The sequence below is a fragment of the Polypterus senegalus genome, chromosome 18, assembly GCF_016835505.1.
Source record: "Polypterus senegalus isolate Bchr_013 chromosome 18, ASM1683550v1, whole genome shotgun sequence".
Taxonomy (NCBI): domain Eukaryota; kingdom Metazoa; phylum Chordata; class Cladistia; order Polypteriformes; family Polypteridae; genus Polypterus; species Polypterus senegalus.
The window spans coordinates 6,822,594-6,835,572 of record NC_053171.1 but is presented as its reverse complement, the minus strand read 5'-3'; the positions used below and the strand labels follow the sequence as shown (position 1 = coordinate 6,835,572).

The 12,979-nt window shown below is 44.4% G+C and overlaps 1 protein-coding gene across 2 annotated transcripts in view; it reads right to left on the bottom strand.

The window, feature by feature from the left end:
- The window catches only part of akap6 (A kinase (PRKA) anchor protein 6), a 385,504-nt gene that overhangs the window by 246,094 nt on the left and 126,431 nt on the right, over positions 1-12,979 (bottom strand). For both annotated transcript variants that reach the window (XM_039741461.1, XM_039741462.1), the window contains exons 5-6: positions 9,468-9,590; positions 7,119-7,215 (exon numbers count right to left, since the gene is read on the bottom strand). In XM_039741461.1, coding sequence (XP_039597395.1) covers positions 7,119-7,215; positions 9,468-9,590 — 220 coding nt within the window. The remainder of the gene's footprint in view (positions 1-7,118; positions 7,216-9,467; positions 9,591-12,979) is intronic.

Below are 12,979 nucleotides of genomic sequence, written 5' to 3'. Positions count from 1 at the left end.
GCTTTACTCCCTACATAATTATAAAGACGGGGTGGTACAGCGGCACAGGGCTTAGCACAGCTGCCTCTACAATCTGCTATGCTGGGTGGCACCTGCATGTTCTCTCCATGGCGGACTCAACTTGATTTACCTCCCACATCCTGGGACAAGTGCAGATTAGACTAAATGGTGACTCTAAACTGGGAGTGTGCAAAATGTATATGGACATTACCTAATTAATCCCTAAACACAGATATAATATAATATAATATAATATAATATAATATAATATAATATAATATAATCCATCCATCCATTTTATAACCCGCTGAATCCGAATACAGGGTCACGGGGGTCTGCTGGAGCCAATCCCAGCCAACACAGGGCACAAGGCAGGAACCAATCCTGGGCAGGGTGCCAACCCACCGCAGGACACACACAAACACCAAGCACACATTAGGGCCAATTGAGAATCACCAATCCACCCAACCTGCATGTCTTTGGATTGTGGGAGGAAACCGGAGTGCCCGGAGGAAACCCACGCAGACACGGGGAGAACATGCAAACTCCACGCAGGGAGGACATGGCAAGCGAACCCGGGTCTCCTAACTGCGAGGCAGCAGCGCTACCACTGCGCCACCGTGCCGCACATAATATAATATAATATAATATAATATAATATAATATAATATAATATAATATAATATAATAAGGACAAGTGTCTGTGTGTATGTCTGTGTATCTGTGTGTCTGTCCAGTTGCTAAGACTTTGTCATATGGTGTGGAACTGATAAAAGCAATACTAATGTTTGTGATGTGCCACCTGTTGGAGTGAAAACAAATGCAATACATTTTATTACTACATGTGTTACAAACCACCTTCCAATAGATGGTCCACTACACGTTATAACTGAACAAACTGTTAGGTTTGTGTTCATTACTTAGCTTTCAATCTGTCTTAGATGGGTAGCACAGCTAATATAATATAATATAATATAATATAATATAATATAATATAATATAATATATAATAAGAACCAGTGTCAGTGTGTGTGTGTCTGTGTCTCTGTGTGTTTGCTACGTGTATGCTTCTTTTACTTGCCATTTGGCATGGGATTCACAAAAGCAACACTAATGCTTGTGATGCACCATTAGTTGGAATGAAAAATGTACTTTTTATTACTACACGTATTACAAAATACATTCTAATAGATCAGTGGTCTCCAGCTCCGGTCCAGGAGGGCTGCAGTGGCTGCAGGTTTTCATTCTAACCCTTTTCTTAATTGGTGACCAGTTTTTGCTGCTAATGAACTCTTTTTCCTTTCATTTTAATTGACTTGTTTATGAGATTGATTCCCCTGAATTTCTTCCTCATTCCTCTGAACCGCTTCATTTCTTTCCTTAAGTGGCACCCAAACAGAAATGAAATGTGAAGCGAGTGAGCCAACAGAAGACCACCTAAGTCAGGTCCTCAAACTCCAACCAATTTCACTCTAACCAGCTGCTTAACCAGGCGCAGATTCTTGTTAATCAAACCCGTTCTTTAATTCCGTTACTTGTTGCTGCTCTCATTGTTCAATAGCACACTCTTCTGAAATTGTTTTCTCTTTTCTAAGAGCTCTGGTCAAATGTTTTAGGGACCTGAGCAGATCAGTATTCCTGAGACCACCACCCTTTTTATTTTCAGATGTTGTATGATGGTCGCAGTTTGCTGGTCCTGTTTTGGCTCATTTTGTATCTCACTATTGTTTGGCAGCTAACTAAGAAAAAAGAAACAATTAAGGGGTCTGAATCTTCAAGAGCAAGTCAACTAAAATGAAAGGAAAAGGAGTTAATTAGCAGCAAAAACAGGGCAGTACAGTAATTAAGAAAAGGGTAAGAAAGAAAATCTGCAGCCACTGGGGCCCTCCAGGACCGGAGTTGGGGGACCCCAGCAATTGATGGTGCACTGAAAATGTTAATGCTGAACATGCTGAGGCCTTCATTGAGTACTTAGATTTCAACCTGTCTTAGATGGGTGGCACAGCCAGTATAATAGAATAGAATAGTAAATACTAGAATAAAATGATAATCGGGCATTTGTATATAATAGAGCTACTATTTTATTAATCCCCAAATACAATCTAATAAGTTAACTGGTGACCCTGAATTAGCTGTGTGCATGTGCTGGGATGCCCAAGGAATGGAAGGATGGGGGAAGGCAGCTTCTTTAGAGCACAAAGAGGATGAAGCCTGCCAGAAGGGAAGTGGAGGCAAAAGAGAGGGAGAGATGGAAGAAGAAAGAAAGGAAAAGAAAGGGCTGTGTGCTGTAAACTGTGCTGGGTGCTTTGTACTGTGGCGCTGAGGGGTGCGAGGGAGAAGCACATCCCCACGTATAATAAAATGTGTGTATTGCTGAACTTGTGTTCTGGTGTCTGTTGTGCTGGGTGTTTGGGGAGCTGTGTCACCCCTGGTGACCACATATACAGACACACATACTAATTAACCCCTTAATATAATATAATATAATATAATATAATATAATATAATATAATATAATATAATATAATATAATAACAAGTGTCTGTGTGTGTTGATGTATCAGTGTGTTCATCCAATTGCTATGTCTCTGTTATATGCCATTTGTTATGGGATTTAAAAAAGCAACACCAATGTTTGTAATGCACCATCTGTTGGAATGGAAAATACTGTGCAATCTATTGCTATATGCATTACAAAATGTGCTCCAATAGGTGGTGCACTGCAAACAATAATGCTAAATATGCTGATGCTACCTTCACTACTTGGATTTTAGTACAGCAAATATAATATAATGTAGACAGATGGTATTTTATTAAACCCAGAATTTAAAAACTATAGTTCAATATAGTTCATTGGTTGCTCTATATTGGGTGTGTGCATAATAGATATATACAATTTTATTAAACCCTGTAATATAATTCAATCCATTGACTTATGTTTAGGTAGGTGTGTGAGTGGTCCCCAGTCCGGGGCTGATTCCTGCCTTGCACCCTGTGCTGCCGTGATTGGCTTCAGCAGGCTGTGACCCAAGTTTGAGGAGGACTGCATGTCTACCATGGCACTACCATTCTGTCCACTAATCTTAATGTAATGTGGCTCTTTTAAAAAGTGGCTTTACAATCAGCTATTTTCAATGAAAACAGTTAATGCCCACTATCGATCAGCTTCCACAGTGCCTTGCATAGTGAGCACCATGGCAATCATCATTGTGAACTCAATATATGTATGTATTTACAATTAAATCCTTGCACACTTATCAAATACCCATTTGGTAATGTATTTAATAACGTTATACAATGATTCATCTGTTTACTAAACCCACTTATTTCCGTGTTATTTCTGTTTCACAAGGTGCTGGCACAGCAGCACTGGGTATGTCAAACTCAAAGACTGTCACACTCAGGGGAGCACCCAGCATCTGCCTGTGCCTTGCTAAGATTATGTAATGAAATGTGTGACTAAAAGTCACTGGCAAGGTCGTCCAAAGTGACAGGGTCTTAATCTGCCCATCCTCAGGAGGTCAGAGGAGAACAGAGTAGCAGGAGAAGAGCAGGTGTGTGATAAAGGAGAACATGCAAGCACCACACAGATGCCCACAGAACTCTAAATTAAGTCCAGATCTCCAGAGATAAGCGGCAGCAGCTCTGACTGCTCTGCTGCTGTGTCACCTCTGCAATCGGTCAGAATAGCTGTTAAAAAAAGAAATAATTTGATGAATAAACCAATAAGAGTGTGACTTTCTAAAAAGAAAAAATAAGAATATGTAAAAAATGATTACAATAATTATTGTTTGTGTAAAATGGCTGACACTAACTAAGCAGAAGGATAATAGTGCGAAGAAGCACAAGAAAAATCAAGTAATAACTAAATGTACCCTGTGGTAGACTGGCGCCCTCTGCTGGCATGTCTCACCACAAGCCTCTCACTCCCACATTAAAAACGGAAATGGAATGAAGGGACAAATGAGAAAATGCTGAAGTGGTCATCATACATAAGTTGTTACAGCTGTTGCCCCATGGACCCAGTGTTCTGGGTTCAAATCCCACATTCTGTAGTTGGCATGCTCTCCTCGTGTGTGCTTTGATTTTTCTCTTTGGGTCTCTTTTCTGCCGCCTCCCTAAGACATGCAAGTTAGACTGACTGGCAACTCAACTTTGACCCAGTGTAGGCAAGTGTCCCCAGCGATGGACTGGCACCCTGCTGGCCCCTGCCTGTTAGGCTGGGTTAAGTGGGTTTGAGACTCTTATATTATTTAGAAGCAACAATAAAAATGAAACAAATGAAGGTGATTTGCTGATTTATGTATTCAGACGGCTGCTGTTTTCTTTTTTATAAGTGTATTCATTAATTGTTTCCCACTTTTATTTCATTATTGATTTTTTTTCAGTTTTATTTCTTTAACGTGGCACAAATTACATCCACAGTCAACACAGGCCACATTTCTTGCTCAGGGTGAGTCAGTCGACCTTCTCTCAGGCTGGCATTGTGGGGTCGTGGTGAAGGGAGGGTGCCAGTTCAAGTGCCATGGCTGACATGACTCCCAGGGCTCTAGCTGTACAGATGTAAAAACAACTAAAGAAAGACTTATATGAGATAAAGTGGAGGGTACCTTCAAGTGGTGTTCATTTCATAAAGGCACTTTATAAGATAAAGTGGGGACATGTTTGAGTACTGTTTACTACAGAAAGGTGCTTTATAAATTAAAGTTGGGGCACCTTTAGGTCACATTCATGAAAAAAATGTATATATGGTAAGGAGGGTAGCATCTTTTTAAGAGGTGCTTAAAATAGAAAGGCAAAGTAAAGTAGGCAGTACCTTCCATTGGCGGGCACTAAAGAAAGGTAGTGTATAAGGCAAAGGGGGTACTATCTTTCTAAGTGGTATGCAGTACAGAGAGGTGCTATATGAGGTAAAGAGGGGGCACCTTTGAATGATATTCATGATTAAAAAGTGCTCTACAAGGTTGTTGTATCTTTTTAAGTGGTGTTTATAACATAAAGGCACTATATAAGGTAAAGTGGGGGGCACCTTCAATTGGTGTGTACTGTAGAAAGGCGCTCTATAAGGTAAAAATCATGAAATGGACAGATTTGTTCTGGCCCCTCCTCTCTGGTGTTGTTAACTGGGTGGAGACAGACTTGGCTCCGCCTCTGCACACGATGTGCTGATTGGGTGGTGAGGACTGGCCCTGACTCTATATTTAATGAACTCATAGAGGGCAAATTCTGACCCCTCCTATGTGTCAGTTTCAGTGGGGGGTTACATTACAAAGTAGTGGAGACCATTCCTGGACCCTCCTCTCTGTATGTTACACTTGGGGGGTCACTGTGTGCGTATGATGAATTAAGTGCTCAGTATTAGCTCTGTCTCCCTATATAATGAGCTTACGGGGGTCACATACTAGCCCCGTGTCTCTGTGTGTTTTTAGCTTAACCAATAATGGACGGTAAGGACTTGTGGTGGGTGCACATTCTGACCCCCCTTCTCTGGCTGTTTGAGTGTTGGGGTGGGGGGGTATTAGGTCTGTACATGATAAAACTGTAGGGAGGGACTCTGCTTGGTGTGTAATAAACTAGGTGGGCATTTTACAGACCCTTTTATCTGTCCGTCTGGCACTCACTCTGTGAATGATAAACTATTGTGAAAGGGTGAGGACCAACCCCACTTTCTTGTGCAGAGGCCTACATTCTGCCTGTTTTACTTGGTGGGTTAGGCTTGGCCCATCCTCTGTAGATGATTGGTGAAGGGGACAACGATTGGCACTGCCTCGTTATGTAATGAGTTCACTGGGGGAGGGAGGCAAGTTCCAGTCCCTCCCCTCTATCTGTTTTTAACCTGTGGGGAAAGGCCTGGACCCCCAAAATGAGCTCAATGTACAAAGGGCCTGACCAGTCCTCACCTCCTCCCAATTCTTTATACACAAATGACGGGGCAGGCCTGTCCCCAACCCCACCATCTTACTGAAACAGACTGTCACCATCTTTTTTATATAGGTGGGTTTTACTTGGTGGGTTATGCCCGGCCCCTCGTCAGTACACAGTTGGTGAGGGGGGTAGGTCCCCTCCTCTTTGTCTATTTCTAACTGGGTGGGGTTACCTGACTCCTTCTTCTGTTAACGATTGGTGTCGTGGCTCAACCAGGACCCCTGGCAGGGAATCAAGTTCAGGTTTTATGTCATCTTTGTTCACTTTTGGTTCTTCTGTACACATTGTTTATTTGTGTTTATCTGCCATTGCCTTGGCTATGTTCTATGATTTTTGTGGATGGTCCCCCAGGGAGCCCTATAGCTGCCCTATAAATTGGAGGGTCTCCCATGGTTCTTGATGGTTCATTTTGAATGTGCTAGGGGAGTTGGTGAGCGTTCTTCTGCCTTTTGTTTTGTGATTTTTCGGGATTCCTGGCTCTTTTTTCCCCCTCTGTTTCCTGACCATTCTTTGGATTCTGTACTTGGACTTGATTGCTTTTGAAATTACCCTTTTGCATTGTGGCACTGTAAGCAACAGAGCTTTTGTGAAATAAACCCTAATAATTTGTTTTCCAACAATCCGTTTGCGGTTACTACTACCTGGGGTTTGACAGTGGTATTCCCCTCTAGTGGCCATTTTCTGAACTGTTTGAGACTTATGTGCTTTGTGTATCTCAATTCATAGCAATTGGTAAGGGGGCAAGGACTGGCCTGACCTGTGGGTATAGTGAATTCACTTGGGGAGGGGGGGGCTCGTCCTGCCCACTCTTCTCTATTCCATTGGGACGTGTGGAATGGCCACTGCTCTGTGTATAGTCATGTTGTGGTGGGTGGCATCATGGGTGGTTGGGGGCATTATGGGCTGTTCTCCCCACAGGCATGGGATTAGGAAGTAAAGTGAAGTATACCCCCAAACCAAGCTCTGCTACTCCCCAGTCACGCTCCCCTGTTCATTACATTGTGGTCATCCCAGTACATGACGGCTGAATTATGCCTTCCATCATAGCCTTCTTTTCAAAGAGATGCAGTTGCTGGCACATTTATAATTCCTGAAGGTCAGCAGTGTTAATGTAAACATGAATAATAAATAAGCAAATTTACCGCAACACCCGTCGCTCTCGCACAGGCCTGTCAGGCACCAGGCTGGGCCTACCTGATTTGTGGGACACGATGAACTCCAGGAGCTGGCGACCCTCCTCCAGTACGGCATCCTTCAAGGCAGCGTGGCTGTCCACATTCAGTTTGAAACTCTGAAACAGGAAAGCATCAATAAATAAATAAACAAATAAATAAATAAATCAGTGCTCTCATTGTCATGTGTGAACAAATCACCAAAAACCACGGCATCTCGATGGGATTCCAATCCCATTTGAAAAAAACAGTCTGTGGGGTGTACTTTCTTTTTCACATGTCCATATTTCAGTGGGTCAGTACTTGCGCCACCACCATCTACTCAAAGCACCGTGATGTTCCAACAATGATGGATGGATTAAAAGCCAGAAGTCTGTATGACCATCAACATCAAGTGACTCTGTGAGCTCCCTAATTACAAAGAGGACTGTTTCATTTATGTTAGGTAGAATGCCCAGAGGGGACTGGGTGGTCCCGTGGCCTGGAACCCCTGCAGATTTTATTTTTTTTCTCCAGCCGTCTGGAGTTTTTTTTTTTGTTTGTTTTTTCTGTCCACCCTGGCCATCGGACCTTACTCCTTTTCTATGTTAACTAATGTTGTCTTATTTTAATTTCTTATTTTGTCTTTTATTTTTCTTTTCTTCATTATGTAAATCACTTTTTGTATGAAAATGTGCTATATAAATAAATGTTGCTGTTGTTGTAATGCTTTTCCCTCATTTTTCCCCTACAGATGAGATGACCAGCAATTCTAGTGATGACACTTTCAGGTCATGGTCCCTTGGCCCCGTCCCTTCTGGTCTGGCTTCTTCTTAAGGAATGCCACCAGCAACTGGTTTTAAACTTTTTTTTTTCCATCAATTGTACAGAGTTTGTTCTGAGGGTGTTGATGGAGAAATAGAGAGAAGGCCAGAAGAAGTTACATTGTGCCTTTGTGGACCTGGAGAAAGCAAATGACAGGGTGCCTCGAGAGGAGCTGTGGTATTGTATGAGGAAGTCGGGAGTGGCAGAAAAGTATGTAAGAGTGGCACAGGATATGTACGAGAGACACGTGACTGTGGCGAGGTCTGCGGTAGGAGTGACGGAGGTGGGATTACATCAGGGATTGGCTCTGAGCCCTTTCTTATTTGCAATGGTGATGGACAGGCAGACAGATGAGATTAGACAGGACTCCCCGTGGACTGTGATGTTTGATGATGACATTGTGATCTGTAGCGAGAGTAGGGAGCAGGTTGAGGAGACCTTGGAGAGGTGGAGATATGAGGAGAGGAGATGAATGAAGGTCAGTAGGACCACCAAGACAGAATACATGTGTGTGAATGAGAAGGAGGTCAGTGGAATGGTGAGGATGAGGGAGTAGAGTTGGAGAAGGTGGATAAGTTTAAATACTTGGGATCAACAGTACAGAGTAATGGGGATTGTGGAAGAGAAGTGAAGAAGAGAGTGCAGGCAGGGTGGAGTGGGTGGAGAAGAGTGTCAGGAGTGATTTGTGACAGACGGGTATCAGCAAGAGAGGAAGGGAAGGTCTACAGGACGGTAGTGAGACCAGCTGTGTTATATGGGCTGGAGACGGTGGCACAGGAGACAGAGATAGAGGTGGCAGAGTTAAAGATGTTAAGATTTGCATTGGGTGTGGCGAGGATGGACAGGATTAGAAATGAGGACATTAGAGGGTCAGCTCAAGTTGGGCGGTTAGGAGACAAAGTCAGAGAGGTGAGATTGCGTTGGTTTGGACATGTGCAGAGGAGAGATGCTGAGTATAATGAGAGAAGGGCGCTAAGGATAGAGCTGTCAGGTAAGAGGAGAAGAGGAAGGCCTAAGTAAGAGAGGGCATGCAGGTGATTGGTGTGACAGAGCAAGATGATAAGGACAGGAAGATATGGAAAAAGATGATCCGCTATGGCAACCCCTAACAGGAGCAGCCAAAAGAAGAAGAAGAAGAAGAGGAGCAGAGTTTTCCTTCAAGGTGTCCCAACTCTTGTCTCCTGTTTTACAAGTGACTTCCATAAACAGGCATGTTGCTTGTCAAATCACCAGCCATGAAAGGTACTACACGCAAATAAATGTGTGGCTGGACCATCTAATCACATTATGTTGTCTGAAGAACGAGACAAGCTTCACTCATTCAGTATCCCCTCCCTGAGTGATGACCATCAGAGCGGTGCTTCGGCGTGCCCATAGTTAATCCCCAGTTTCCTGAATTTCCTATGAAATTAGTAAAGAATGAAGAATTGGCTGTTGACACGTCTGGTGAAGAAGATCTTGAGTTTCAGGCTGGTAGAATCTGACACCCCACATCAACTCCATGTTTGTAAAGCAGAGGACACACTGTGACAAAGTGACAAAAGGGAAATTCTAACTGCAGTCCTACCAGGTGGGTCTCCAGGTAAAGCTTGAGGCTGTCCGTCTCTGCTCTCGGTGGAGTCCAGTTCTCCGTCGTCTCGAGGGCCTCGTGCAGCCAGCAGATGAACTCGTCCAGCTTGTTGACAAAAGCCTGAGGATCAAAACAGTGATGTTAGTAAAAGCAGTTACTCTTTACTTCATCTGGCCAATAACAGACGGAGACCAGAATGACATCTCATTACAGGTCCCCTGAACACAAGGGGAGCACACAAACTCCATCAACACCCGTGCGGGACCCTAAAAATGAATGTAAGATAAAAAATACAATTCTTTTTAAAACACTGCCTTGTAAAGTGTACATCAAAACAAAGTACTGTGTGATGGACCGTGGCAAGGGTGGACTGCAATCTTGTGTAGTGGGTGGACAGGGGGAGATGGCCTCCCAAGAGTGCATGCTCTCCTGACAAGCTAGGTGGCAGCATTTCTGGGCCAGAATGCCCAAGCATGCTGGGAGTTGTAGTCCCATGCAGGTAGCCCTGCTGTGCTCCATCGATACCGACAGGGGGAGCTGCAGGGGAGGACTGTCCCTACTTTCTGGGTCTCCCATTTGACCCAGGAGTGTTTCTTCCTTGACACCGAAAGTACTCCCGAGTCCACCATAAGAAGAGGACCACCTGCGTCCACTCAGGGTGTCAAAATCGGGAGAGGAGCTGGGCAAAGCGAAGAGGTCTGGAGGTGCATGAGAGACAAAGGAGCACCACAGGAGTATGTGAGGGTTGTCCAGGGGGTGTATGATAGAGTGAGGACCTGGGGGTCAGGGTAACAGAGCAGATTCCAGTTGGAGGAAGTCTGCACCAGGGATCTTCTTGAGGTCCTTACCTCCCTGATTTGGTTAGGTATGTGTTGCCTCATGTGACAGAAGTCCATTCTCTCCAGCGCAGACTTTTTGCTGATGACATTGTGTTATGTAGCACCAGAAAAGAGGAAGTTGGAGGAATGGAGAAGGACTTTGGAAGACAGAGGATTGAAGATAAGCAGGAAGACGACGGAATATGTGAGGATTAATGATGATCAGGGTTCAGAAGATGGCCTGCAGGGGGAGCTACTGAAAAGAGTGGAGAAGTTTAAATATCTAGGATCAGTGATAGCCAAAGATGGAGAATTAGATGTTGAATAACCCACAGAGTGCATTGTGGACAGAACAATTGGAAGACCATATCAGGAGTGTTGTGCGATCACAGAATTAAGGTGAAGGTTAAAGGTTAGGCTTTTAGGGCCCGCCATGATGTATGGAGCCCAGACGTGGGCATCAAAGTGAGCACAGCAGAAGTAGAAGTTGGATGTGGCAGAAATGAGAAAGTGGAGAAGGATGTATGGAGCTACAAAAAAGGACAGGAGAGATTAAGTAGATTGAAGTGGTGTGGACATGTGATGAGGAGAAACAATGATGGACATGAGGAAGAGAAAGCGGGAGGCTGAGAGCTAAGGTGGATGGATCAAGGTGGGATCTGCAGGGGCTGATCAGCGGTCAAGGGGCCAAAGGCTGATTTGCTGCCACACCTTACTGCTGGACGGAGCACATAGAAGTGTCACTGCCCTGGCACGGCATCGGTCATATATTGACTGGCATTCTAAAGATGCACCAAGGCCCTCTCTGTCGCCCTCAGGCAAATCCTACAGTACAATCAGAGCTCCTCACGCCAGACGCCTGCCGCTACCTCACGTGCCCAAACGCCTCCCTGCCAAAAGCAGATGTAACTTTACGATTTTCATCCTAACACCCTATACTTACCCCCAACCATCTTCACACGACAAGGAACCATGACAAGGTGACATGAGCAAATGTGATAGCCTGCTGAGGAGCCAAACCTGCGGCTGGCCTCTGAAAAGAAATCAGATAAGCAGCCCCATCAAATATCACTCCTCGAAACGTCGCAAATTCATTTTTTAATATTTCCAAAAGCCAATTTTCCGCCTTACAAGCAGCCATCCTGTTGCTGATTGGAGGAAGATAGTATACTTATCATCATTCTGACCACCTGGACCCCTCGGAGTGGGCTGAAGGCTCTTCTTCGAAAGCAGCAAACAGTGACTGCAAGTTTTCATTCCAACGGCTTTTAATATTTAGAGGCACATCCCGACTCCAAGGGGCTTTCTCTGCTTGATTTGGCATCTCTAAGATGATTTTAGGAATAACTGGCTTGAGCTGGCACTACATGGACCCATGGAGAACACTACAGCACATCATCTGTGCAGTCCGTCTGCTGCAGATTGAGGTGGACAAAGCAATGGCTGACAGCCATGGACAAGCAGAGCATGCGAGGAGAAGGGCTGGGGATCAGGCTGATTAACAACTGGCGGGATAAAATCAAGCAATCAGCCCTTCATTTTACCAGATTCTTTAAGGAATGCATTATAAGAAAAGGAATCAGTATTCAACACACAGTATATAGTGCCTGTCACCGTGTCACAAAGTGCTTGGCTTAATTGTGGCTAAAACAAATCATTCAATATGTCGGTCAGACTTCATGGGGAAAAAAGCTTTTCACCCTACAGCATCAAACATGATGAGATTTACCAATGGTGGTTTCTTCAGTCATTCTGTATATTATATAGCACCTTCAGTTGTAAGACTACATGAAATCCATTTCATTTAATAGACTGCTGTGACCAAGAAGACATATACTGTATGGTAGATTCTGGCAGTGTGAGACCCCCGATTAACCCTTTGGACAACCCTGAAGCCTTTAAAACTGAAATGCTTTGTCCCTGAAAATACATCTTAAAAACATGTCATGGAGCTTTACATCACTCAGTGACCATTGCTGGGTTTGACAGAAAAGTACTGCAGCATCCAGCAGGTGGCGCATGACAGGCATGGCACACAGGCATTGAACTGGAAGATCTTTTTATGGGCAAGGTGGGGGCTAGAGGTGTGAGTGAAAGTATTGTAGGCAATGATACATGTGTGAGTGGCAGTAAGCTGGGTGGGGCTAGAGGTGTGAGTGGCAGCAGGCTGGGTGGGGCTACATATGTGAGTGGCAGTAGGCTGGGTGGGGCTACATATGTGAGTGGCAGTAAGCTGGGTGGGGCTAGAGGTGTGAGTGAAAGTATTGTAGGCAATGATAAGTGTGAGTGGCAGTAAGCTGGGTGGGGCTAGAGGTGTGAGTGGCAGCAGGCTGGGTGGGGCTACATATGTGAGTGGCAGTAAGATGGGTGGGGCTAGAGGTGTGAGTGGCAGTAAGCTGGGTGGGGCTACATATGTGAGTGGCAGTAAGCTGGGTGGGGCTAGAGGTGTGAGTGGCAGCAGGCTGGGCACGGTTAAAGGCATGGGTGGGATAAACACATGAGTGATATTTGGCCTTTCCTGACCAGCCTGTCAGCCTGATCCCTCTCCTTACTCTCAACTTCAGTTTTTACAGCTTGTTCAAATCATTACTTTCTTATGTTTCTTTATGCCAATTTAGTACTTATAAAAGCAGCATCTTAGACTTCTGTTTATTTCTGTTTCATTTTGGATGACTATCCATTTGTCTAACA